Source organism: Lutjanus erythropterus, chromosome 12 (genome assembly GCF_056507025.1).
Source record: "Lutjanus erythropterus isolate fLutEry1 chromosome 12, fLutEry1.hap2, whole genome shotgun sequence".
In the NCBI taxonomy this organism is placed as follows: Eukaryota; Metazoa; Chordata; class Actinopteri; order Lutjaniformes; family Lutjanidae; genus Lutjanus; species Lutjanus erythropterus.
Window position 1 is genome coordinate 15611755 of NC_139328.1, and position 27571 is coordinate 15639325.

The 27571-nt window shown below is 38.3% G+C and overlaps 1 protein-coding gene across 1 annotated transcript in view; it reads right to left on the reverse strand.

The window, feature by feature from the left end:
- Positions 1 to 5: 5 nt before the first annotated feature.
- Positions 6 to 27571, reverse strand: part of pth1r (parathyroid hormone 1 receptor) — a 67696-nt gene continuing 40130 nt past the window's right edge. Inside the window, exons 3-13 of the mRNA XM_084732641.1 lie at positions 25731 to 25841; positions 25369 to 25490; positions 19308 to 19402; positions 16019 to 16205; positions 9181 to 9334; positions 8629 to 8689; positions 6795 to 6861; positions 6547 to 6641; positions 4880 to 5021; positions 4479 to 4520; positions 6 to 3587 (exon numbers count right to left, since the gene is read on the reverse strand). Of these exons, the coding sequence (XP_084588767.1) occupies positions 3225 to 3587; positions 4479 to 4520; positions 4880 to 5021; positions 6547 to 6641; positions 6795 to 6861; positions 8629 to 8689; positions 9181 to 9334; positions 16019 to 16205; positions 19308 to 19402; positions 25369 to 25490; positions 25731 to 25841 (1439 nt within the window). The 3' untranslated portion in view covers positions 6 to 3224. The remainder of the gene's footprint in view (positions 3588 to 4478; positions 4521 to 4879; positions 5022 to 6546; positions 6642 to 6794; positions 6862 to 8628; positions 8690 to 9180; positions 9335 to 16018; positions 16206 to 19307; positions 19403 to 25368; positions 25491 to 25730; positions 25842 to 27571) is intronic.

The following is a 27571-nucleotide window of genomic DNA, read 5'->3' on the forward strand; positions in this document are numbered from 1 at the left end:
ATCAAATGGTGGTCATTAATGAATATGATGTAAAAATGTGGGATAAAAGAGCATAAAAGAGCAAATATTAGCTTTTGTCACATATTAGCTAAAATGAATGTGAGGTAAAACTCCATTTAGCGGAATTTGATCTGAATCACAAGTCCAGCAGACATACAAGTCCAAACCAAACAGAGACTAATTTCGCTCTTGAGACCAAGTTAAGTTAAAAAAAATCCAAGTGACTGATTAAGAGCAACAAAACTGCCTTTAATATTAATGGTCTCTGTTCATTGTTACTAAGCTACTGAGTGCTGTGACTGGTTTTCTCATTTGCTTCACTGCTGTTTACCTGAATCTGAGTATTTACAAAGAAATTTGAATCTCTCTGGGCGCTCTGTTCTAACAGTTTTATCTTGACACCAACTACCAGGAGCAAATACTGTTTTTGGAGGGTGATTATACTGCAACTTTAAGACTTTTTGGTCACTGTAAACAAGACGGTGGATGAAAATACAAAGAAATGCCACAAAATAACCTTTCCTCTTGCAGCATATCATGCCTTTTCTCTTTGGTATAATAGATAACGAGACCCAACCTGCAGAACATGCAGGTTAAGAGCAGTAAATACAAGTTACAGGGTTTAAGAGATATTGTGGAATGCTTCATAATTAAATGCTAGTTTGAATGCCCTCTGTCACCTGTAAATAAATTCACCAGTTTTGTTTTGGACTATATACATAATCAAATATTGCAAACATTCCGTAAACAAACACATGAAAATAAAAAATACATAGCTTTATAACATATCCATACACATGAACACTATTAGCTCACAATTAGAATGTACTTCTGATCTTTGTAAACATTGTGACTTGTATATTTACATCAAAAAGCAGCATAACACTGGACCATCTGTAAAAAATGACTGTGTGTTATTCATTTCTGGGTTTTCCTTCATATCCACCACAAATGTCACTCTTGGAATTCCAGCGGAATTTGAGATTTTCTTGGATTCCTCATTTAATTAACATTCCACTGGAATATATGAGCGTTTCCTGCCACCACTGTGTTTTTAAATGGGGTCTCTTGCTTTGAAAAATGTGTGAGAGAACATCTGATACCGTGTTTGTCAGATTTTCATAAAGTTCTTCTTTACCTCAGCTGACACTGAACCCAAGGAGAGAGACAGTGTTCAAAGAAATACTCTTACTTTGGCATAATGTTGTGTGTGTTTGTGTGTGTTTGAGAGTATTTTTGGAGGAAATTTGAATATGAAACATTCATTTGAACTCTGTTGTAATTAGAGAGATGAATACTGGGGTTCTCTAAACAGCAAAAACTGTACAACATTTTGAAAAAAAAAAATTAACACAGCCTTACATAACATACCAACATCCTCAGAGCAATGCTGACCATGCTAAAACACCACTTGAAACGTATAAAAATAGGTGTGCAACAACAGAGGACTTCAATTACCTGAGTACCTTCCCTTTTACACTGAAGTGGATTTAACTCAATGCAGAACAAATGAGAAACCATGCTGGAAAGCATGAACAGACGCCTCAAAATAATAGCATGAATACTTCGGGATAGTTTGGATTATTTCAAGTAGGACTGTATCGGGTACTTAATGACAGTCTGTGTATTACAACTAGTTTGGAAAAGTAGAGATGGGCACAGAAACTAAGTAATGTACTGCTGTGAACAGGGCCAGCAACAAAAGGTATTTTAGACACGTATAAACAGTCCACTGAAAAAAGAATCTTATGAGTTCAGGCGTATGTTATATTTAGAATATTTTCACTGGTTTACTGTATTACCAGACAGCCTTTTCTGACCGAAAACCTATGTTATATAAGCCAAATATCACTCTCCAAACCAACCAAACTCCATAGCTAAATCACTCATCTTACCTTGCAGAACACAGGAGTTACTGGGCTACTTCACTTCAGTAAATCCTTTTAAGACACTGAATCACAAAATAACACAAACAAATTAACCGATCAAGGCAGCAGTAAACAAGCAACTCCCATGTTCAGTGAGGTAAAACCGCTGATCTCGCCTATGGAGATTGGTTGGTTTGAAGAGAGTGATATTTGGCTTATATGATGGCGGTTTTGATGGCGAGGATAACAGCGAAAATATTTTAAATACAGTGTACACTTCAACTGATATCAATTAGGTCAGCCATTCTCAACCACTGGTCCGTGGCCTACTGGCGGTCCTCAGAGTGCCATCTATGGGGCCCCAGAGGCAGTGGTGCTGCCAAATGGTTTGATTAAAAGAAAATTTAATTTGGGATCATTTATAAAACTAGGTATTTTAATATCCAAATGTGCCAAAGACTTAACAGAAATTTTATCATGCCAGTGAAAACACATCATCAGGTAGAAACAAGCATGTTAGCCAGCTAACCTTCCCTTGGATGCAGTGACGCAAAACAGATTGCTCTTGGATGGATTTTAGTAGGGTTAGTAGGTTGAGAACCGCTGCATTAGGTATCAAGTCAAACTTTTTTAAGTGGCTAAAATACATTTTGTTGCTGACCCTGTCCACAGCAGTTCATTCCTTAGCTTCTGTGTTGGTGCCCCTCTCTGCTTCCCAAAACTGGGAGCATGTCGACTGCCATCTACTACAGCTAATACACTAAACTATTGATAAGTACCTCATACAAGCTCACTTCAAATAATCTGAAATATCCCTTAAAGCCGAGCCTACGCTTAGTCTTCTCACACTGACTTAATCTGGAAATTGAAAAAAATGCTCACACATGTGCCACTAAGCGCACTCAAAACCCACCTGCCTTTTATGTCGGTGATTAAGGCTGTTCCTGGCGACTACTCTAACTAACCCCAGTTTGATTTATGCACAAAAGCTGAGCACAAGACATTTGCTACAAAAGCACTCAGATAAGAAGATAACAAGAGTCATGGCAGTGGAAAAAGAAATAAGAAACGGCAGTCTGTTTTCATCCTTTTGCACATTCACTGTGGCAGGTGGTTGGTGAAGGAATTGAGAGTGTTTGCCACAAGAATGAGGGTCATCATCCCTCAAATAAAGGTGGCCCAGCTCACATAAGTGATACACCCTTTTTGCCTTGAGCCTCATCAGTCAGCAATGTTCTGGCTCAATTCACAGGAGAAAAAACTGGCAGTGTTGATGCATGCAGCCATCCCCCTCAGACCATCCTGAGACTGTTTTGTGATTTGTTTTTTTCCCCCTATTTGCAGCAGTCCTGGAGGTCACATGACTGTCTCCCTCTCCTCCTCCACCACAGGAGAGGGTTTCTCATCCTCGCAGGGCCGTGTGTGAGCTGAATGCTCCTCGTCGGGAATGTGAAGCTCCTGCCCCGATGAAGGTATAGAGTTCTCAGAGACGGAGCCGTTCTTCACGTACCCGGGGAGGTTCCGGTGTCCGTTCACAGGCACCGGTCCCAACCTTGTGGTGAGGTGGAGCGCCAGCGGTCCTCTGGCTGTGACGTTGGTGACACTGGTGTGTGACACCATAGGTCCATAGCTGTAAGTGTTACTGCCGCTCCGAGCTTTTCTTTTAAAGTCCAGGGCCAGAGTCCTTCTGTTCCATGCCTTTTTGATTTCAGCTTGCACCTTTGAAAAGAAGAACTTATTTAGCCACATAAGAACAAAAAGGGATAGTTTGGATTATTTGATGTGGAGCTTTTGTACACTGTACAGTGATGATCAGTAAGTACTTATTGATTGTAAGTGTGTTACCTATGTAGAGTATAAGGTGGTCAACATGCACCCAGTTAGGAGAAGCAGCAGGAGTAGAACAACAGCTGTGCAAGAGTTACTGTTAACATGGTCAGCAACAAAATGTATTTTAGCCATTTAATAAAGGTCCACCTAAAAAAATCAATATCACTTTAAATTTATGCTATATTAAGAATATTTTCACAGCTCCATTTTGCCAGCAGACAGCCAAATATTGCTCTCTCCAAACAAACCAAACTCCATAGGTGAAATCAGCCATTTTACCTCACAGAGGTAACAACAGACATAATACAGTTGCTGGTCTACTGCTGCCTCTGTTGCTTAGTTGGTTGTGTTATTGTGTGGCTTTGGTGAATCTGAACTAACCCTCTAAAATGCTGAAGTCACACAACAAGAAAAACAAACTAATAAATCTCCATTGTTCTCTGAGGTAAAATTGCTTATAGCCATCTTTGTCTTATATTACAACATTTTTCTGTCAGAAAAGGCTTCCTGACAGCAAGGTTATATATTGTGTACACTGATATTGTTTTTTTAGGTGGATCTTTTTTAAGTAGCTAAAATACTTTTTTGCTGACAGCAATGCATTGTTTGCGTCCTACACTGGTACTCCTCTCTGCCTCTCCAAACTGGGGGTGTCCTGACCGCTGTCTACAATAGCTAATACACTGACAATTGACTTCATAAAGCCCCTCGTCAAATAATGCAACCTATCCCTTCAAATATCATGCAGGTTTTGGTGCATAATGCAAGACTTTTTCTTACCTCTCCATTGCAAAAGCAGTATATAATTGCCACTAAGAATCCCTGGAAAAAGAGTAGAAAATTATTTTACTCACATTGTCCATGAATGTCCACACCAGATAAGAGTTAAGAGTTAATTTCATAAATCCATATTTAGTATGATTTTAAATCATCAGCCAGCACTCTCTTCATTCTCTTCATCTAACCACAACAAAATATCTCAGCAATAAGCAACAATTAGAGATTATATAACTGATCCCTTCCAGTGCTTCACTGAGACATTTTTTTTCTGTAATAAAGACATGTTCACACGGAGGACCTCTAAAATCAGAATTGTTCAGCTTGAAAGGGTACATTAAATATTTATTGGGACATTGAGGGCTAAATTAGTATTCCTGGCGTTTTTAGCACAGCAGCTTTACCTGGAAGGAGTTAAAGAGCATCTCGTAATGCATCTGGATCAGCCAGGGGACTCCAGACACCTCTGTATACGGCATGGCATTGAATATGATGTAGTGGACACCAAAGAGCGGCATCAGCACCAGCGTGGACTTCAACAGTTTTCTGTAACAGTAACACAACATTAACATTTCATAATGGTAACAAAATACCACACAGTAGTTTCCCACCATTTTGCACTGAGCAACATATCAATATTATATCGATTATTATCATGTTTTAGATATCTTTCTATCATGATGTGGCATAATTATTGTATTTTCCTGGTTTTGGAGGCTACATTACATTAAGATTATGTAATTTTCAGAACTTACCAGACTGTTCTACTCATTATATTCATATCACTGATGATTATCTATCAAAACTCTCATTGTGTTAATATTTTTTTCCAAGTTTAGGGAGACGGCATATATTGCAGGCTGAAAAGGAAAATCCCTGAAATTGATGTATGATTTGTGATTGTTCTCATGATGCTGTTTAATATGAAAAAAAATCCTTGAGCATCAAATTTTGTTTTCAGTTTTCAAGAATATCACTATATCTGCCCCCTGAGTTCAGACCAAGTTATTATATTTTATTTTCCGGAAAACCTCCTTTTCTCTCAACCGTACAGCATTTTCCCAATAGTGGCTTTTCCCTTTCACTTATACATTAAACTGTCAAGTTATTCACTAGCATTGATGACAGAACATAAGTCCCATGACACTTGTGAGCTGACATTAGTTGCCACGCAACCACTAGCTTTCCACAAGTTGTCATTCCCAACCTGACAGACGCTTGTTAGGGCGGCACAGTATGATGCAGTAACTGGGTAATGTGTTAAATTTGGACTGTCGGAAGGGAATGTAATGAAATGGAATGATTAAAATATAGAGTTCAACAATGACTGCCCACTGTTTCAAATGCTCTGGTTTCAGAAGTGAATTTCCTGTTCATTTAGTCCATTTACAGATCAGAAAATCCTTATATAAAGAGTTTTAAGCCTTGAACCAGTTATACTAATTATTTCAAGAGTGCAGGGCACTGCTTCTTCTTAAATTTGACTTTTATCTTTCTTATAGTCTTTAAATTGTTAATAATAGTGTTGCAATATGTTGTACTTTGTGTTGTGTGTGTATATATAAATTATATTCACTACAGCATAACTCTGTTAGTATGACTCATGTTAGCTACCTAACTAGCCAGCCCACCTGAACACGGGGGGCAGTAAACTTTTCCATGGTAACAGTGAGCTCGGATTTTCACTTCCAGAACCTCACCACTTAGCTCTATAGTGCAGGTGTTTTTTATGTCATGTTCCGAGGCCACATAAAATGTTTCTGAGGGCTGCCAACATTTTTTGAGAACCACTGGACTATACAATCTATTAAATGAGAAAAATCTGACTGATTATTGGATAATGATAACAATCATGACAGTCAAGGGACGTGATTATACGTCATTTATAATCCCCATTTTACAACCTGTCTCACGATGCAAATGCAATCAGAGTAAATACATGCAAGGCTTTACCACGCTGGCTTTGATACTTGTAAGTACGTCACATGACAAATGAATCAAGAGGAGCAGCTGATCTAGGGTTGGGGTGGGGTTCAAAATAATAATTTTGCACAATGCTACTACTCAGTACCTGTACTGTTGTCTTGTGTCACACCTTCCAGCATTTGTTTCTCGTAGTTTAGTTGCCAAGACTCTGATGATGTTCAGAAATAACATAAAATTGACCTAAAGAGAAAATAGAAACATAATGATTTAATCAAGGGACATTGCAAACATAATAAGGTGTCTTATCTGAGACCTGTAATACCACAGGTGCAGTGAAACACTGTCTTTTCCTTCGCAGCAGGGGAAAGGTGCAGGCAGTGAGCATGTACTCACCACTACAGCAGCCAGGATAGGCACTTGATATATCCATTTCAAATTGCCTGCACTCAAGTCCCAACACCTGCAGTAGATAAAAAAAAACAGCAAAATGGATCAGCAGGAGATAAGTCAGGATCAAGCTCCGGGGTGGTGATCCAGGATCCCTCTGTTCCACCCGGGTGTCTCTAATAATCACTGCCATTATTTCACAAAAGGATTAGAAAGAGATTTAGACAAGACCTTGACTCCATCTCTCCCCTCTCTCAGCTTTATTTGATGCTACTAGACACAAATATCATACAAAACAATTCAGAGATGAATTCAGTTTGTCGAAATGAATATTTTATATGATGTTTGTGGTCTTAATTCCTCATGAATCGATTCATTGCTGCACATGAACCCCCTTCATGATAAAGAGCTCTCGGCCCAAACTGTCACATGTCATTAACTGGCCTGTAGCTACGCACGAGGACACTGAGGTCATCTCCTCTGTTTTTTTTTTCCTCCCTGTATTTTTGTGGCTTTTGGCAACAACATTCATGGATCTGTAGACAAAAAGCATTGATGGTGCGCTGATAATAACACAACTGTAGTGAGGTCTCTCTTCTTGATATACAGCAACATAAACTCAACACTTTCATTTTTGCTCCCATGTTTCATGGGTTGAAGTAAAAAAGACTTTTCCTAGGCACACAAAAGGTTTGTTTCACTCAAATCTGTTAAAATCCATATCAGTGAGCACTTCTCTTCATGTAGAGATACAGCGTCAAAAACAGATAATTGCACAGGTGTGTCTTGGACTGGTCACAGTAAACGGACACTCTGAAATGTTCAGTTTTACCTTGAAAAAGTACATTTATTTAGCACTGAACTATGGCTATTTCACATTAGGCTACACGCATAGTTTTCTCTCAGGAGGGAAAAGTCATGACCCACCCAACCTTGCAACTGATTGACCTACCCTAATATTCCTACCCTAACCAATCATTCATTATGCCTAAATCTAACCAACCCAACCAATGAGGGCAACACGCACTTGCCAGTCAGTGGTAGCGTAGGTCATGACTTTGCTCTCATGGTATCTGTAGCTCTATGTAAAATGGTTATAGTTCAGTCATGGTTCTAATAAACATTTTTAAGGTCAAACTGTACATTTTTGGAGTGGCCTTTTTTTGACCAGTCAAAGGCATGACTGTCAGGTAGATGGATTATCTCAGAAAAAGAAAAACGCTCACAAGTGTTTTTTTGTGCATACAAGAAACCTAACGTTTTTTTTTTTACTTCAACTCGCTGTGTTTATTATTATGTTTGGTTTGGTTTTTTTGCCCCACGGGAGGAGAAAGGAAGGCAGGTAGAAGGTAGAAATGTGCTGCTTTTCTGCTGACTGAGAAGTGGAATATGTGGTTTAGTTCCACTGCACAGTTGCTGGATACCAGCTAAGCCGTGAGCTCGCGGCTGCAGAGTGTTGAATGTTCGACCATGGTACAGGGTCAATGTGGGAACTGCAGATAGAGCCAGTAAGAGAGGGTTTAGGATGCCTCTTGAGGCAGTTTTCTCTCAGATGAGGGTTCAGAAGTAGAAGGTGAACCCACTTTAATTCTTTTTAGCTTTCCTCACACTTCACTACAGAAATTCATGGTAATCAAGAAATGTGAGGATTACTGATATCTGTAGACTTGTACTCTTTGAATTTCACCATGTAAGCCATTAAACCTGGGGATACCACATCCGATCAGCAAAACATCCTGCTGCAAATTGTCTTTTTTTTTATTAACTCTGTTTGTTCCTGCTTTCTTTGCTTCATGACCTTATACTTTTACATATTAAAGCTTAAGAATATAATACTTACTCTGTGTCTGCAAACGTGGCTCTCACTGTTGCCCAAACTGTCACAAACATAGCTGGTACTCCTGAAAAATACAATAAAAGTATAAAATACCCATCACTATGGGAAAGTGCTCTAAATACTTCCCTAATAAGTCAATTTTTTTTCACATATGGGTAGAACCTGGGTAGCACAGCATCCACATTGTATGCGCTGTGCTTACGTAACTGATACGCACAGTGTGTACAATGCAGGAACTGTAAGGCCCATATTCATGCAGTGGTTTTACAAAGGCACTAGTCATTTGCTATTGATAATATACAATATACAAGATACAATATCAGCAAGGGATTTGTCAGCGCTTCCCTTTTTTTTTTCCCACAAACGTTTTTGCATACCAATTAGAGCATCAAAAACTACTATACTTTATTCATTCACTCATTTTCTGTAACCGCTTATTCCCAAAGGGTCGCAGACTACATACTTTATATACAATTTAATTTGCATGATATTAAGCCAACTAATCATATTTTAATCACGCACACGGAAGTAAAATGCAAATGAAGCAGAACTCACCCCATCCAATCAGAGTGAATCCCCACAGATACTTTCTGTCTGAGAAGAAGGTCATGAAGATGAGGCTGTGGAGGTACAGACCCTCCACGAGGATCCAGTAGTAATTTGTTGCCAGAAAGTACATAAACAAGGTCACCACCACCTTGCAGCCAATCTGTACACAAACAACAGACAGAACAGAGGTAATCAATTCCAAGATTGACCAAAAAGTCACACTTTTTGAATACTTATTATCTCCAGCAGCGCTCCTAGCCTGGGGGGGATCATTTGTTTGGTTGTGTGTGTGCATATGTGTATCTGTCCGCAGCTAATTTTGCACACTACTGGACCCATCAGCCTAATATTTTTGTGCACTGTTATGACTAAAGAATGCTCATGGTCCTCTCGTTGTTGTGGCGATTCACTATTTTGAAAAACCTTGAGAAACCTATATTACTAACAGCCCACCCAGTAAATAAATCCCCTTTTCTTTCAGTCAAGACATGTGTGTGACATGTGTGATGTGTGTGTCCATTTGGTACATCAAATTCAAAGGAAGACTGGCTTGAGTTAACTTGTTTTCCCAACTCGACAATAAAAACACCACACTTTGCAGTTTGTTCATTGGACACTTAAAAAAGAATGACTTGTTGAATGTGTTAATATTAACATTACATATCTTATTTTAACTTAGGAAGGTCGTTGGACCAGCTAGTCAGTAATGTTAGCTTCAACACTGAGCACGCATATACATTGTTTGGAGTAAAGCAGCCTTTATCCTTATAAAGTTTCCTCTGTCCTGTCATGTTTCTAACTACAGTTTCTAGTTTGCCTGCTGTCCCATGATATAAACTTTGACTTTACAGGTTGCACAGAAATGTTTAAAATGACTGAAAGCTGCCTCTCTTATCATTAAAATAAATCGTTAAAGAAAACACTCATACATCGATACTACACAATTAAAGAAATCACTTGAAAAGCTCGTGCTGCTCAACATCATTTAAAAGGCAATATTGCCTACAGAGACCAGTACACTGAAGCGAAATGTTCATGCCGGTGCACGTCTCTAATGCAGAGAAAATAATTATTTTGGAATAATGATGATTTATGCACACATGATGATTTGGATAATGTTCGAGCTGATCTATACATCCTCTACTATAACGTAAGTATGAATTCTTAATGTCATAATGATCACACTTTGATTTCAGCTATTGATGATATTTGAACAAATGATGCGGACAAGGATACTTTTGATCATTTTCCACTTTTGTCATAGCATTAATTGATTTGGACGGGCAGCTGCTGAGTACACATTTCAATCAAGCCAAGCAAAACTCAAAGAGTCCAACACAAAATACGCCTTTTTAAAAACCATAACATTTACACTGCAGTCACACATCATTAAATAGTTGGAAGTGAACAACAAGGTTTTGAAGTGGAGTATGAATTCTGTAATCTGTACTGGAATATTCCACTGCAGATTACTGAGTACATGTAACCCGAAATAAAACACAGTACATTAATTCAGACAGCTGCAGCTGATTCTGTCTGCGGCTGCTGCTAGAGACCTCACTACACCAAGAAAGCTGATCTCCCTCCAGTTTTCAGATTTTGCACTGGATTAGTGGATGTCAAATAAGGGATTTTTAGAAAAAGGATTGGGTTTAAAAAAAAACCCTGTATGGTTTAGGAATAAAATACACTTCTGACCTGCTGCTACATTATGAACACTTCACACCTCTCAGCTCAGCTGGAGCAGGTTTGCTCAGTGTCCCCAGGGTCAAAAATAAGCACAGAGGAGCAGCATTCAGGTTTTATGTACTGCATTTCTGAAACAAACTCCCAGAAAACCTGAGAAAACTGCAGAACACTGGAGGTCTGCTCCAACTCTCAATTCTTTAAATCAAGGCTTAAAATGTTTCTGTTGGCCACTGACTTTTATCAAATTTGGCACCATTCAGTCATCAAATTGTGTTTCTTAATTCCTTGTCCTAATTCCTTTTATGGCCTATAAAGCACTTTGAATTACCTTGTTGCTGAAACGTGTTGCCTTATAACTTAAAGTCTTAAATGTTATCTTATTGCTTTTAAAAAACAGACTGCTGATGATGGATGACTCGGTTGGTCTGTCGATCCCTCACTTTTCCAGACTGAAATATCTCAATAACCACTTAATGGACTGCCATAAAATTCTGTACAGCCATTTGTGGTCCCCAGAGGGCTTTGGTGGTCCATTGACTTTTCTGCTACGTCACCAGCAGATCAGTTTTCACTTAATTAGTGAAAGAGCTTGACATCTACTGGATGGATCGGGACACGATTTTGACACTCATGGTCCCCAGAGGATGAACTTTAATGACTTTGGTGATCACCTCACTTTACATCTAGTCCCACCATGAGGTGACATTTTTGTTTTTGAGTGAAATATCTCAGCAATTATAGAATCAACTTTTAATGGTGGGATATTTAATACAATGGTTGCTTATTGTCTTTGTAGGAGCCAGAAGAGAAAAACTTCAGAAAGAAAGCAATAACTAAGAGGATCTGCAAGAACGTCCTGAGAGGCCGAACTACAAAGTAAGATAATCAAATTCCCTGCATCTGTTTTGACAAGAGAGAGAGCTTGTATTGATTTATCGATTCATATCCATCACCTCACTCTTTCACCAGTCAGTCTCTGCTAGTTTGAACCTGCCCTCTAGTTCTGTCAGATAAGACATGTGTGAGAGACTGTCAGCACAAACTCATGACAGAATGAGAGAAACATCACTTTAATTTCGCTTCAGATGAGGTACAGTGTGACTTGAATGTAAGACCACATATATAGAGAGTTCCATAATCAGATTTGTAAAGGTGTATTTTCTTGCTGTGCGTAAACAGAGCCTTTGCACGGACTATTATTGTGCTGACTTGCATGCTAAAATGTAAGCCATATTGATTTGCAGTATTTGTACTGATTTGCATGACATACACAGGATACATTATGTAGATTCTGTATGTGGAAAAACTAACTAGATTTTTTTTTAATTAAAATACAAAAATGTACATTTATGTGAAAGATCACATCTGAAATATCTGAATAGCCTAATTATTTATTTCAAAGTAGTTTACTCAAGTAATAAAGAACTAGGTGAGAGAAGCATTTTCCTGAGCTGTGTGTGAATAACAATATTAGCATAACAAAGCAGCTGCAGATGAAAGGAGGGGTTTTCTTGCATTCTTAGCAGTATGCAGACAAGGTGCCGACACAGAACCATTTAAGATCAGCCGTACTGCCTACTCAACTGTGAGGTTGGACTGTATTCAGTTCTATTAGCAGTCGCCGATTTGACAGGAGACATCATCCTCCTTGTTAGTAAAAAAGACCAAAATGCTTCCTTCTTGTTAACCTTGCTGTCCATCCCTTATTAGCATAGAAAGTGCAGAGGCAGAGGAGTTGTTTAGCTGAATATGTTAGTCATGCCTGCCTTATTCATTGATCCTTTCTCTGATTGATGTTTGTGCATGTTAGAAGCTATGGCCATGACCATGGCTCTGTAATAAGAGCAGCCTAACATGGTGCTGTCCATGGTGCTGAAGCAGCAGACAGCTGAATGCTTTGCACCTCCATCTGGCACTGAATAATGCTGTGGATGTATTGTATGGATTGTTTACTGCAGAATAATCCAATATCAATGTAATTCTGAGGGCTAGTGGGCTGGTTTCGAAGTTTCGAGTTTGTCAATAAATGTAATGTCTCTAATAAATGTAAAGCACTTCAAGGTTATGTTTATTTTTTTATTTATTTTATATTCATGAATGAATAGAAAGCATTTGCTTTGATAACAGAGGACATTTTTCTTGCGTCATTTGTGCTGGTGTTATTCACAGCCTGTTATTTCTGTCTTGATTCATTATCTACACTTGCAGAGCCCAATTTTATTCTGAGTTTATCATTTGAAAGTGCTGTCACTTACATTTTTACAAAGGTGGAATCAAAAGTAATTGAACAATTTTGAAACTTGGGGAGTTATCACAGCGTAACATATGGGTATCAAGTCTTAAAAAAGAGATTTCAGCTGCCAGTTAGTGTGTCTGACACTTTACAAGAAAGAAGGTGAAATGACGTGAATATTTAATCCGAGTACAAAAATCTCGTACAAACTATGTACTGCTTGTAAAGACAATAAATGTAGGAATCAATATTGGAAAACAAGATGTGTCACAGCAGCAGCAAGCTGCAGCTTTTATGATAAGATTACATGTTTTAATTCACATGTTGACAATGTGAATTTCCCCTGGGCCTCGCTGGCTTGTGTTGCAGACAAATCACACAAGTTATTGATTGAAATAATTGGAAATAAATTAATTAATTAAACATCCAGGTTTAAAATTGTGTCCTAGATCTGTGCCTTTACAATGCAATACTGAAAGTGATATTTATCTTATAGATTAGTTCTGTTTGGACAGAAGGTAATAATAATGTAGTTAGTATTATGTGCTGTTGTATTGACAGCATGTGTCTCAGTCCCAGGAGGCCACACAGATTTAGTCAGCCATCGATTAGTCAACCTCCACACTGCCGTCCAGATCCAGCTATTGCTGCCTTATTGTCATGCCTTGATTATTAGAAGCCAGTTCCTCTCAGCAAGCCTTTCTCTGTACTGATTACAAGTCGTATAATTGTCACCTCTATCTTTTCTCATCAGTCTGTATTCTGAATGGCAGTTGGTGGTGGGCTACAGCAGAGGTTTTGCCATGGGGCCGGCTTTTAATTAGTTTTACGCCTTTCATGGAGACAGGTCCGTACTTTGAACGTTTTTTGTATATGAACATTATCTTTCCTTAGTTTGGGGAAAAAAATTGATTAATTCTGGTGATTGCTGCCAGTCATGCTTTGTTGGAAACCGTCTAATGTGTAACTGCCCAGGATAGACACAAGCTGCAATTAGGCATAAAAGACGGATGTGTATGAATCAGACAGGATGGTCAAATTATAATGAATATACAGTCAAAATCAACAAATGAAAACTGAATAATGACAACCTAATTTTAGCACCAAACGCTGTCTGCACCACTGACCATCAACTGGTTGGACACACTTGAGCCAAAGCCAGGCAGCTGAATAGCAACATATTCAGCAACAGCAGCAATATTCATATTTTTGCAGTATTGAATATTGAAATTCCCCACAAAATTTTTTTTATTAAGTTACTGCTAATGCAAAATGAACACTGTCAGTGGATTATTGCAGGGAGTAATGGAACAGGAAGGAGCAGCCACAGTTAGCTGTTAGATGAAGAAGTGCAGACAACGGGCTGCACACCTCCAGCTTCTCAACAAGGTAACTAACTCCTTTGGCTGTTTGCAGACTCATGCTGTGTGCAGCATAAAATCACATCACAGTTGCTCACGGAATGATAGAAAAAGGCCAATTATTGATGGATTTCTTCAGTATAAAGACGATAGTTTTCTTTTCTGCCCCCAGAATTTGGTAACTTGTGTTAACCATATTTGCTGTTATCACCAGTAAATATAGGTATATACTGTATATTCTTTCATTGGGTCACGTAAGTCACCTACTTTAACAAAGCCGTTTTAATCTAATATGTAACTTAATTTGGAGAGCCCCAGGATGAAAGTGTCCACTAAATATATGGAGCAAATTGTTTGTTTGCGTATTAAAGGATGCATGAAAAGTACCCAGTCTTTACCCATTTTTTAAACTCGACTCTGAAAGGGAAAGCCAAGTACTGGCCTAGTAAAAGCTTGGCACGGTGACAAGAAGTACAGTTTATTTGCTCCAGTGGAAAAGCAGGTGAGACTTTGCAAAATACCACTTCCCCTTTGGAAGCAAAATGTTTAATGCCCAATTACACTACAAGTCAAATTATCTGAGCATGTAATGCAATCAAGCAAGCATGACTCCTACAGCATTTTGTTCAGAGAAACACAGAAAAAAACATCCACTACTAATTAGTGATAGCAAAAATAGCGGAATTAACTAATCTTTTCTCATTAACATAACATAAATACACAACTTTTATTTATTCAAGTTAATTAAACTTGAAATTTCCAGTATTTGTCAGCATATTAGCAGACTTCTCAGCATGCATTATTTGATAATTAAAACTCTCCTGAGACCTTTCATTTTTATAGTTCGAAGAAAAAATATATGTTAAAAACCTGCTGTGTGTCTCTACTGCACTTAAAGATAAGTCATGGTTGCCTGTACTCACAGTAATGAAAACACTGCAATACTTTATTTTTGGCAGGTGCTATTTACACCCAGGGTGTAAATACCCTATGTGGCCATTTACACCTGCATGGCAGAGACAAACATAACAACATAATGACATAACATAATCTTTCCATAAATTTACACCATGTAATTTACCATTACTGTCAAATCTCTGTCTCCTGGGCAGTAATCAAACAACAGTCTTCCACTGCAAAGCCTTGTACTTAACCCTTTCATCCACTGTCGCCTCTTATCAATAGAAAAGATGTCACTCTGTATAGCTAAAATAAATGCACTGGGTGTGAATAGCCAAATAGATGCTGTGTGCCTATTTGTTCCTGGGTACAAATATACACTCTATTTTTGTGTTTTGACACAATATATTTGATAGTACTGAAACTGCAGAAACTATAAAATAGAAGAGAGATCTAAATGTTGTACCTGCTCTGTGTGTGGGTTTTTAATTTTTTAAAAAAGACACTAAATTATCCTATTTTGTGTGACAACCTGGTTTGTTTGTATGGCATCTAAATTTATTTATTTTCTTTTTAAAGAAGAAATTCAAGGATCTATTTTTTTCTTCTCTTATCTTCAAGGACAGAGTGTGTTATGTTGAGGCTGCGTTGGTGCACTTACAAATTGTGGTTTGCTGGCTGGCGGAGCTTCAGTGATGGACTTGAGGTCTTCCACTGTGACTCTTTCCATGTTCTCTAAGGCCGATCCAGAGTAGAGCACGATATCTTTCACAAATATACTTATAGCTCTTAGCATGTAGGACACAAATAAGTGCATGTGGATGTAGTTCCTGGTGCAGTGTAGTCGTCTGGGGAGAAAACAAACAAGAGCAGCAAGGTCAATATATAGATTTGTAGAGAACTGTGTGGTTTTGTGTGTGTGTGTGTGTGTGTAGGTGTGGACTGGCGCACCTTCATGTTGTGTATTTTCACACACACACACACACACGCATGCACACAAACAATACTCATCCTAATTAGAGCCAGCTGAATTCCACGCTGACTATAACACATTCTTGAGATTTAGGAGCTCGAAAAGCACAAATATTGAATTGCTCGCCTCAAAGTGAGCTGTAAAAACAAAATTGCAAGCATGTGTCGAGAAAAGCGTGCGGATTTGCTTCCAGACAAGCACGAGTTTATCTGTCAAAACTTCTTCCAAAACATCCTGTCTGAGCGTTTACTGTGGAGTAAGCCTGTGAGGTCATGCTTCTAAAGTTGGAATCAGGCGGCTGGATCAATGGCCATAAAGGTTACATCATTACAAAGTCAAATAAAAAAAATTTGTTGACGTTTTAATGAAATCCAAAAGCCAGTTTGAACTAGAATATTCTTAAGTCTCATAAAGAAACTATTACTGGATACTGAAATTAGCCCTGTGCTAAGGATTATTAATTATTTCTTTCTCTAAAGCTTCATTAATGAGCTGTATGTTTGACAAGCTGCCCTAAAGCACTATTGATTTAGGAGTAGTGGGCAAAAACTAATCTAGTGTACATTTCCCTGGTGAAAAATACTGAACACAACTGCTGATGTGAAATATCCCTTTTCTCTCCCTGGAAAACATTTATGAGCCCTCCTGTCTACACGCTGACATGTTGAAGGGGAGACATGGCTGGAGTGCTCCGGAGCACGGAGCCAGAATGTCAGATGGGCCCCTGGGATAACTTATTAAACTCATTTGGCCCATAGATTTCCTGGTGCCAGTTGGGAGCGTTCCTAAAACCTTCTGACTGCCTGCCTGTATGGTAAGTCACGCTGGTGGGAACATTGGTAAACAGCGCCTTCACATCGATTCCTGATACTCCCTATGCTAAACAAAATAAGCAAATAATGACACATCTGCCCTGCATTAATCAGCCGGGAAAAAATAATCAGACCGTTGCTGCATGTAAAATGAATTCAGCCTTGTTTTAGGGTTTTTCTTCACTTAATGGGACAGTTTGGAGTGGGGGTGGGGTTGTATGAGGTTCTTATCGATAGTGTACAGTGGATGAAGCAGAGTGGGTGCTTTACCAACCCAAAACGTAGGTAAGTGATGCCCTGGGAATGAGACTCAGCAATTAATTATCTTCCTGATGCATTTACGAAATCCCACTGATTCTACCTTTAAAGAAAAACTTGACAGAAATATTTTACCTCACAGTTGCTGGACTGCTGCTCAGTGTTGATGAAAGTCACTGGCACTTTCTCATAAAGTTGCTAAAAGTCATCAAATGATGTCATAAACCCATTTGCATATTAATGATGTCCATCATTTGCATGAAGCCTGTGCTGGTCACCTTAAGTCTTTCAACAGGTAGCTAGAGAATTCACAAACTCACCGCAGAAACATCATGTAACTGAATTTAAAAAGCAAAAAATCAAATCTGCGAAGGACAGAAAAAGATCAAACTAATGATTTACATATTTGAAAGATCAAACTAACCACTTAAATATTTAAAAGAACAAACTATTTACATCATCACAAGATCAAACTAAGTACTTAAATATTTACAAGATTTTTAAAAATTCTTTCACATATTTATTCATTTTATGGCAATACTCCATGTAGGAACACTCTAATCCAGACATCTGGAGAGAAAGAGTGAGAGAGGAGCTCAGACGAACTATTTACATATTTACGAGATCAAACGAACTACAGAATTGACATATTTACAAACTATAGGATCAGAGAGAGAGAGAGAGACCTTGGCGCTGTTTGCAGAATAAGTTGCTAAATGTACGCTGACCACATTTTGGAAATTAAGTTTCTAGGAGGGCTTGAAAAGTTGTTAAATCTGGCAGCAAAGTCACCAAGTTGGCAACACTGCTACCACTGCCTCCAGTCACACAATAACAAGCAGACTCGTGTTGTGTGAGGTAAAATTGGTGATTTCGCTTATGGAGTTTGGTTAGTTTGGAGTGAGCACAATCTGGCTTATACAAGAACGGTTTCCTATCAGAAAAGGCTGTCTGATGGCACAGTAAAATGATGCGAATATTCTAAAAGTAGTGTACACTTAAACTGGAGGTAGACCTTTTTTTTTTAGGTGGCTAAAGATGTTTTGCTGCTCACCCTGTCCACAGCATTTCACTGCTTAGCTGGTATTCCTGCTGCCTCTTTAAAGTGGGGGCGTGACGACAGGCATCTACTGTTGTAAATGAGCATGGATAGATACTTCACACAGCCTCGCTTCAAATAATCCAAAATAGCCCTTTACTGATGCCACTAAGGGAAGAGGGGCTGATGTATACAGCATCTGTGGCAAATCCTTTTATCTCTTACATTCTTACAGGAGAAGCAAAGCTGTTCAAACAGAATAATTACTCTCAATTCTTCTAAGGACGTCCTCTGTCTATGTTTCAGTGGGGGAAAATGGAAATAATCGCACACTTTGGGGGCTTAACAACTATAATCTTTGTAAGCTTGGTGGAATTACAAAATCAATATTCCAGTTTTGGTTGTTTAACCTGAAATCAGCATGAAAATAACAAAGAACCTAAATGTCAGACAACAGAGCGTGCATTACTGCAGCCTGGAGGCAGGCTCCTCCTCAAAGGTAGACAAACCATCGTCATATTAAAAGTCACAGTAAAAGTCAAAGGTAATGTTTGCATGCTTCGTGTTGTTGCCGTGACACAGAATAAAGCGCATTGCATGCCATGCAGCTATGGTGAATTGCATGAATCCTTGATAAAGCTTCTTTTTTTCCCATTAGGTCATCATGAAATTAATACGCTCTCTGCTCCATTGCAACCGGTAAAATGACACGGTGAGAAATTGTACCATCGTTCCACTAAACACGTAGACTCCCCGCTGTGTTGTCTCCTGCAATCGCTCTAACCTTAATTTCTGACCCTGTGTCTAATCCTTCTCTTGAGAGCGTGTGTGGTTGATTGGAAAAATTCTATCAGCTGCATTGACTCACCGGAAATATCCCAAGATGACAACAGCCACCATGAGTGATCCCAGAGAGATGGAGTACCCCACTGTGTAGATGAGATACAGACGGTGAAAGACCTCCTGTTGGAAGAGGATAATCTGTTAGAGTGTTAACAAGGCAGCAAAATGGGGGGGGGGGGGGAACATTAAGGATTAAGGGACTAGAATGACTGCCTTTATATTATTGCATTTTTGTATTGAAAAAATGTAATTATCTTTTCTTTTTAGCCTGGCCAATATGTACTGTAAGAAATGCTTTGTTTGTTATGCTTTATTTAAAAACAAATTAATCACAAATACCTCAGATATATATACAAAAACTTATACAGTACTAACATATATGGACTACTGGTACACTTCACTTAGGAATTAACTTTTTTAAAAAGCCCTAATACACATAGCAGTTTGGCAATATTGGGTTGCATTGTTGATTCAACAAAAGCAAAAACAGAATTCAAAACATCTCTGTAATTTATGTGAAGAACTTGCTAGTTATATTACATAATCGGATAGCAATGAACACCAGACTTTGGAAAAATACATTTGCCTGCACTTTTACAATGGATGAGGTTTTGGAGGCCTCATCTCAGGGTGGGTATCGGTACTGAATAGCTTTAAGCTAATTGACTGAGATAACCTTGGAAAATCATACATGTACTGGCATTTTACAGTTTCATTTAGCAGACACTTTTATCTGAGGTGATGTACATCTGAGAGCTAATACAACACAAAAATCTAGTTAGGAGAGAACAACATGAGTAGGATATAGTAGACTTTTTTGCAGTCTGTCAACTGCAGAGGTGTTTCATGGAAAAGCTGAGTCTGACTGAAAAGGGACTTTGCAGATTGAACAGAGTTTGGTAAGTCGTTCCACCACCAGGTAACTACAAAAGCAAGTTTAGGTGGTGACTTAGGGCCGTGGTGTGGTGGTATCAGGTGACTTTCATTAGCAGTAGACCTGAATGAGAGACTTCAGGTAGGTGGGAGCTGTTTCAGTTGCTGTTTTGTAGACAAGAGGATTTTGAATTGGATGATTGGGAGCAACTTTAGTTTACATATATTTTTGTTTAACACACTTCTTATAAGCTTCTGCATCTTTCAACCTGGACCTTATTTTGTGGTTTACGTTTTTGTGTCTAAATGATGAATGTAATCCTTATGGGCACCGTCAAAGTACACCCACTAAAAGTGCTGACAGGCTCTTATTCTTATTATTCTTATAAGAATAAGGATTCTTATTCTAAGTGTTTGACAACATTATGTAAAAGATCACTATAGAGATGAACTTTTTTAAGGGGTAAGTTATTTTTTTCACCAGAAACAGCTGATTTATTCCTCTTGCCAAACTCATCCAAAGTCCCTTCAAAACACTACATTCTAACTCAACAGAAACAAAATAAAACTCACCAAAAATTTCTTGGCTCGCCTTCCACTGTTCCAACAATCACCACCTCCGTTTTTTATTTGCTCCAAATAAACCCCTAATTCACCAAGATAGATGTGAGAATACTTTGGCTGTTTCTCCCCACTGCTTCTCTGATGTCTGACCTCCCTCTCACTCCTCTCACGAAAATTTCACATCTAACACAGTGAATTAAGGGTTCATTTCGAACAAACAAGAGCTGGGGATTGTTGGAGCAGCGGAAAGACAAGCCAAGATGTTTTTGGTGAGTTTTTATTTTACTTCTGTCAAGTTTGAATAAAGATGATGATGTTAAAATTACTGTTTCTGTAAATGGAGTCTGGTGAGTTTGGCAAGCGCAAAAACAGCTGTTTCTGGTTAAAGAAAACATATCTTAATCTTTAAAAAATGTCTCTCTCTGTAGTGGTCCTTTCCATAATGTTGTCAGACACTTAACAGTGTAACAATAACAATATGACCCTGTCAATGGCAAAACCAAAACCTTTTATCGGACATAATTTGACAGCGTGCAGTTGCCCATAAGGATTACATTTAGCTTAGTTTCACTTCTGCTGGCTGCAGCGCTCTCCCTCAATACTGGCCCACTTTCAAAAACTGTTGTCCCCATTAGTCACTTAGACACAAAAACAAGAGAAAATAGGGTCCAGATTGAAAAAATGTAACCCTTTAAGCTTTAGGGTTGTTCTTTGCTTTTACACTACAACAAGTACAAATTGTAGTGACCACATTACTTCAGGCAGACAGACAAAGAGAAAAGTTGTCAAACATACCCACTATATTGGCCCCCCCCCCCCCCCCAAAACATAGCTTCAAAATGTGTTAACCTCAGTGTGTTTGAACTTGCATTGCTACTTGGTGACAGAAATGTCTCAAGCACCCAGAAGTTACTGATGGGAACAGCATTTGACACGGGTGGCGGAGCTGAGAAAGGCTGGGTGGGGCAGTCTGATCCTCCAGCAGTGAGCTGGCAGCCAGAGGAGAGCCACTAACCAGGCCCTCTGTGCGTCAACACGCCGACGGGGCCAACAGCCCCGTGTGATGTAACCAGATACTCCACTGCTGTTATCATTTAGCATCAGGCCCCTGTGCCAAAAAACGGGTGTCTAAGTTGTGGTGGTGGTCGGCGGTATGGCAGTTGTGCTGCGTGGGGCTTTCATTCCTGCATCTGTATTTGTAATTAAGTGCCGCTGGCTCCCTCGGGAGCCCATCAACACAAACATCTGAAGTCAGAAAGAAATTGAAGGGCACCGTGATGAGGTTATGCCCACATCCTCTGCACCACATTCAAGCTGGGGAGAGGAAAATGTATGTGGGACAGCCAATGTTCATGTCGTTTCTTGGCAAAAATGGGTAAAAATCAAACTATGATAGTCGTCTGCCAAATTTCCTGAGTGAACTTTGAATGTTTTTATCAATGAGTGACTGATTACTCTATTTTTTTTATGCCTGCTTTTCATTTTACTAACCACTTGTTCTGACCACCAGCTACACTACAAAGTGCACAGCCACTTAAGAGTAAACTCTAAAGGGTTTCAAAAGGGTTCCTTCTGAAGGGCTGAGGTTCTACACAGAAATGTTTGCTTCTGAAAAAACGTTTTTTGAGGAAAGGGATTGTCAAGCGTTCTTGGTAAGATTAAGGGTTCCATGAAGAAACCTTTTCATCCAAACAACCCCTTTTGGAAGAAACTCAAAGTCAACATCAAGGACTGTTGTAATCATGCAACCATAATTCTTACAAGATTTTTAAATAAAAGTTTAAAAATTGTTTGAATGCTTCCTCGCTTTAAACACTGGTGATTGTAGCATAGATTGTTGAAATTATGGACGACCACAATATACAATCTATGGCAGACCTGGGCAAAATGCGGACCGGGAGCCAGATGCAGCCTGCTGAAAGGTTTCATGTGGTCCACAAGGCCATCATGGAAATGGAAAAAAATGAAAACTCCGGCAAAGTCAGTCAGTACCATTTTGATTACCATTAAACTGTTTTCAGACCTTTATTTTGAAGGGGGTGAACGCTGTGTTCATTCATAATGAACTACATCTTTCATATTAAACTGCAGCTTTATTCACTCAGTGCTGTGAGTCCATGTTGTTAGTGTTGTTCTTCCGTTATTTTTGCTGCTACTATCATTGCAACCTGTATGCGGCATGCATGGTACGCTGTAAAACATTGAGTTTTGGACAACAAAATATTAGCTCACTGTTCATCACATGGCAATTCAGAGAGGGTGATGAACAGTAGAAGTGCCCTACACTGGACACTTTTGACAATTCAATTATTAGATATTTGGCCATTATTAGGACCTTATATCATTTCTGTCTGGCCCATGGCAGCCAATTTCTCATGTGCGCCCCCATGAAAAATGATTGCCCACCCTCAATCTATGGGATTCAGGAATGAGAAGGAAAGGAACCATTCCATCATAGAAGGGTTAGCTGTAGAACAAAAGTTGGCTCTGGATAAACAACACTCTGAGAGAGTTCCAGGTGGAACCATTATAAAGGTTTCTATGAGCAACCAAAAGGGTTTCTCCTATGAAGACAAGCTGAGAACCCTACATGGTTCCATTTAGCACCTTTATTTCTAAGACTGAGGCTATGGAATGTTTTATTTGTGCGATTATTGAAATGCTTCCAGTAATTCAAAAAAGCAAAGCCGCCATTGTTACCATGCATAATGCAGTTTTACTTATATAAGAAAAACATGGTCATGTACACATAATAATGGCTGACTAAGTGCTATTTTTCCATTTACAGCCAGGTTATAGCTGATTCCCACCCTTCTTACAATACCCAGCGGTGCTGTTCACTGGCAGTGTTACGTTCTGACATCTGACCCTCACACAATGATACAGAAGGAAACACAACGGGAGCAACTGAAATCAGGGTCACATCTATTTTTGTTAGTCACATGATGGTAGTAAAAGCTGCTGTTTGGTTCACTAAACAATTTTCTCAACATGAGCTGTGGCGTGTCGATGATGTCAGTTCTAATGGTATTTAAGATCCCAGATTTGACTCTCACATGCTGATTATGTTTAGATTTTATGTTATAGATGGTATAGTGTACAGCATTAGAAATGTTTGGATTAAGATATTAAAAAAACATAGTGGTTGTTTTTAAGTTATTAAAAGTGTAAAGGTGTGGTGGGTGTTAAGAGTAGGAATTAGGGAGAATAGTTAGACACTGACAGTCATGCTAAACTTCATTATACAGCATGTTTCCCAGGAGTCTCTTTTCTACAATGATGCTGCTGTATCTAAGAGGCTGTTTACACCTGATATTAAGTCTTTAGGGATCCGATCACAAGTGAACATCTCTTACTAAGAGCCGATGCAGGATGCACCTAATGATTATTTTTTTGATTAGTCGACTAATCTAACAAATCATTTACTGACTATTCTAAAGATTATTTTTTTTAATTACTCCATTATTATAACAATTAATTTACCCAAAATAAATATCAAACCTTGTCTCATTAAAATTTCAATATTTATCCAATCATAACATACACATGAAACACATTTGATGAAAGTGACGCATTTTAAAAAAAACAGTCAAATTTCCAACCTATTTTATAGATCATATTTGTTAGATGCCCGATAAGGAAATACTGGACCTCAACTTCAAAATGATTGCTGTGATGCATATCAATTTAATCACTGTATTAAACCTTTCCCTGAACTGAAGAATTAGTATTTTCACTCAAAGGGACACTTTACCCCAAAATTAAAAAATACATATTTTTTCCCTTGTTCATCATGCTATTTATCCATCTAGATTTTTTCAGGTGTAAGTTCCAGAGTTTTGGAGATATCTGCTGTAGAGATGTCGGGCTTCTCTCCAATACAATGGGACTCCAAAAATTCAACACCAGTGTCTCTTTCCAAAAATCATGACCTTGTTTCTCAAGATAATCCACAGACCTTGTTGTGAGCAGTTTCATGTAGGAAATTAAGATTTAATAAGTATAAAATTGATAAACCACGAAAGATAAACATTGGCCACCGCCATAGGTGAAAGTCATCTTATTCGCTATTTGGCTGATAGTATCAACAAGGCAAGAACTGACCAATACCATCGTTCAGCTGATAAATCCTTAGTTCAGTTACCAAGAAAGCAACATGACAGCAGTTTGCTGCAGTTCTTCTGCGTCTCTTCTTATCACTGTCTAGTGAAGGCAGCTTTGAGGTTTAGTCATGATTGCTGAGTTCACAGTTTTCTCTGAATGGAATGCACTCTGGCAAGTTTTGCAATTTGCAATTAAGACTAATGCGACTCTGTTTCCAGTTGATATTTGAATGGACATTTAGCTAATTGCAGCCTCATATTATCACAAAGAAACCACATTGCCATCCTGTCATTATCTCACACTGTCATCATCTCGACATCTCATTAAATATAATTGAAGTTTACACTCACTGTACATTACTGAGAATGCAAGTCGAAAATGTGTCATGAAAAGGGAATAGTAATTGCAGGGCAAAATGGTGCAATAGTTGCCTAAAAGGCTGTAATATGTAATGTGCGACAATTTGCATTCACAAAGGCTATTAATTATTGTGGAGGAAAGCGCTGAAAGTGTGTCAATGAGCGTGTAAATGAGACGGTTCTCACCTTTTCATGGCTGTGGTTGTAATGGTAGAGGAATTTTGCACATTCGTTATAATTGGCCCATGTCTTGTTGGTTGAGGCCTGCTCCCACGTACCGTTGTTGTCACACCGACGGTATGCCAGTCCTGGGCACCAAACAGAAAAATCTATTATTAATTACAGAATTCACTACCTGTTTTCCAACATAATCAATTACTCATCCTCGGCTTGTTTCTTAATTAAACCTGCATATTTCATTGTATAAATTACAAAAAAGGAGCTATGACTGTACAGCATGCAGAAGCACCCAAGACCTGGTGCTGTTTCACCAGCTGAAAATGAGCTCGAGGGTCACAACTGCTGACTTTATCTGGGGCCAGTCTTACCTTTATGGTTGAAATCATAGATATACTCTGGACAGGAGGTGGACACAAGCTTCCCTGGAGGCCCTTCAGGCCAACAAACAATGCCGTCCCATTCTGGTGAGCAGAAACCATCTGCGGAGACAAAAGCAGAGCTGACTTTTAAAAATAGAGCCACAGAGAGCCGTTCTCCCACACACCCCCCACCCCCCGGTTACAGCGCTACATGGCTATAGGCGTTTACAAGAGCAGCAGTGCTATATGTTTTCAAAGATCCAGTTGTCCTTTAAAAAAGTAGGCCAGATGCAGGAATGTCATGCAAATTAGCACTCTGAAGCAGCCTTGTCATTTGTGGTGAGTCTGACTGTAAACTTTTTTTTTGTTTTGTTTAAGGGAACCAAGGGTCAACCAGAGAATGAACTCCCCATCTATTGTAATATAATTAAGACTTCATGGAATTCTGAGCCTGCTGAAAACAAGATGTCTGTTGAATCCAGTGTGTTCATTAAGGCTCGTTTGTTAACTGCAGCAGATTTCCATAACTGCCACATTGTTGATAGCATCATACTGTTTTTATGTTGAATGTAATTGGTTTCAGTATGGATCTCATTAAAAAATTCTCTGCAACACTGGCTGCATTGTAGCATCCTAAGTAGATTATTAAGGGGAAATAAAAGTGCTGTGTTATAAAGCTTATATCCTCTGTGTATCGTGTGGTGGTTTTTGACCAAATTCAACTTAATTAATGAAGCAACTAGCAATTATCAATCTCATTTCAATCTCAACCAAACATATTAACTGTCAATAATAAACTAATCACAATTATGAAATATAAATTCAACAAAAATATGAAATATGAATAATTTAAAGTGAATAATTATTATGAGTGTAATATCAGATTAAGTTTTATTTAAAGAACTAAAGTCAACAAATGGAGATGCCAAACAAAAAGCAGACCAAATCTCTAATTTCATTTTTGATTTATTGTTAATTTTTTTTCTACAATAAATCAGTTAATTGTATATAAAATGCAAACATAAAACATAAAAAGGAGAATGTCAGAATGTCCAAACAACAAACATCTAAACATGTCAACATGTCTAAACAACACTATAGTTAATGAAAACTGATCTGATATGTAATTAAGTTTTATTCATGTTCAGTGACTTCCTTCCTCACTCTATGACGTATCCCGTGTTGTTAAGACAACTAGCAATTAGCTAGCAGGAAATGCACCGTTACTTTGCATAAATTATTAATTTCTCTGCGTTTGAACAGTGTTGAATACATTTGTGTGCAACTTAACAAAATATAATGTATAATATTATATTATATTATATTATATTATATTATATTATATTATATTATATTATGTGTTTTAAGACATTTCAGTATAGAATTGTTACATAGTATAGTTTTAATGAATAAACATTACAATGCAAACTAATTAAAAAAAAATACAACTATCATAACATCCTGTAATTACAATTCACATATTATTGTTTAAATTGCAGGATTGGATAACTCAGTGATTGTCTTTTTCTCAATAATGTACCTTCTTTGAAATATATTTTCAGCAATGTACCCCTGACCTGCCCCATTAGTCAGTTCAGATGGCTTGATCCTGTTAAAACATATTCTTCAGGAATGTTTTAAGCTGTATTACTGCTATGTTTCAACCACAAATCCATTTTCTTTCTTTCTTTTTTTTTTTTTTTGTTTGGCGTGCAGTACCACAACTGGCTTCCCGCTCTCAGTAAACATGACTAGGTTTGTTGCTTTCTTCTTCTATGAGGTTTTACACATATAAAATTACATTGAAAATAGGAAAATTTAATATAAAACGTGGAATTCAAGTATGCATT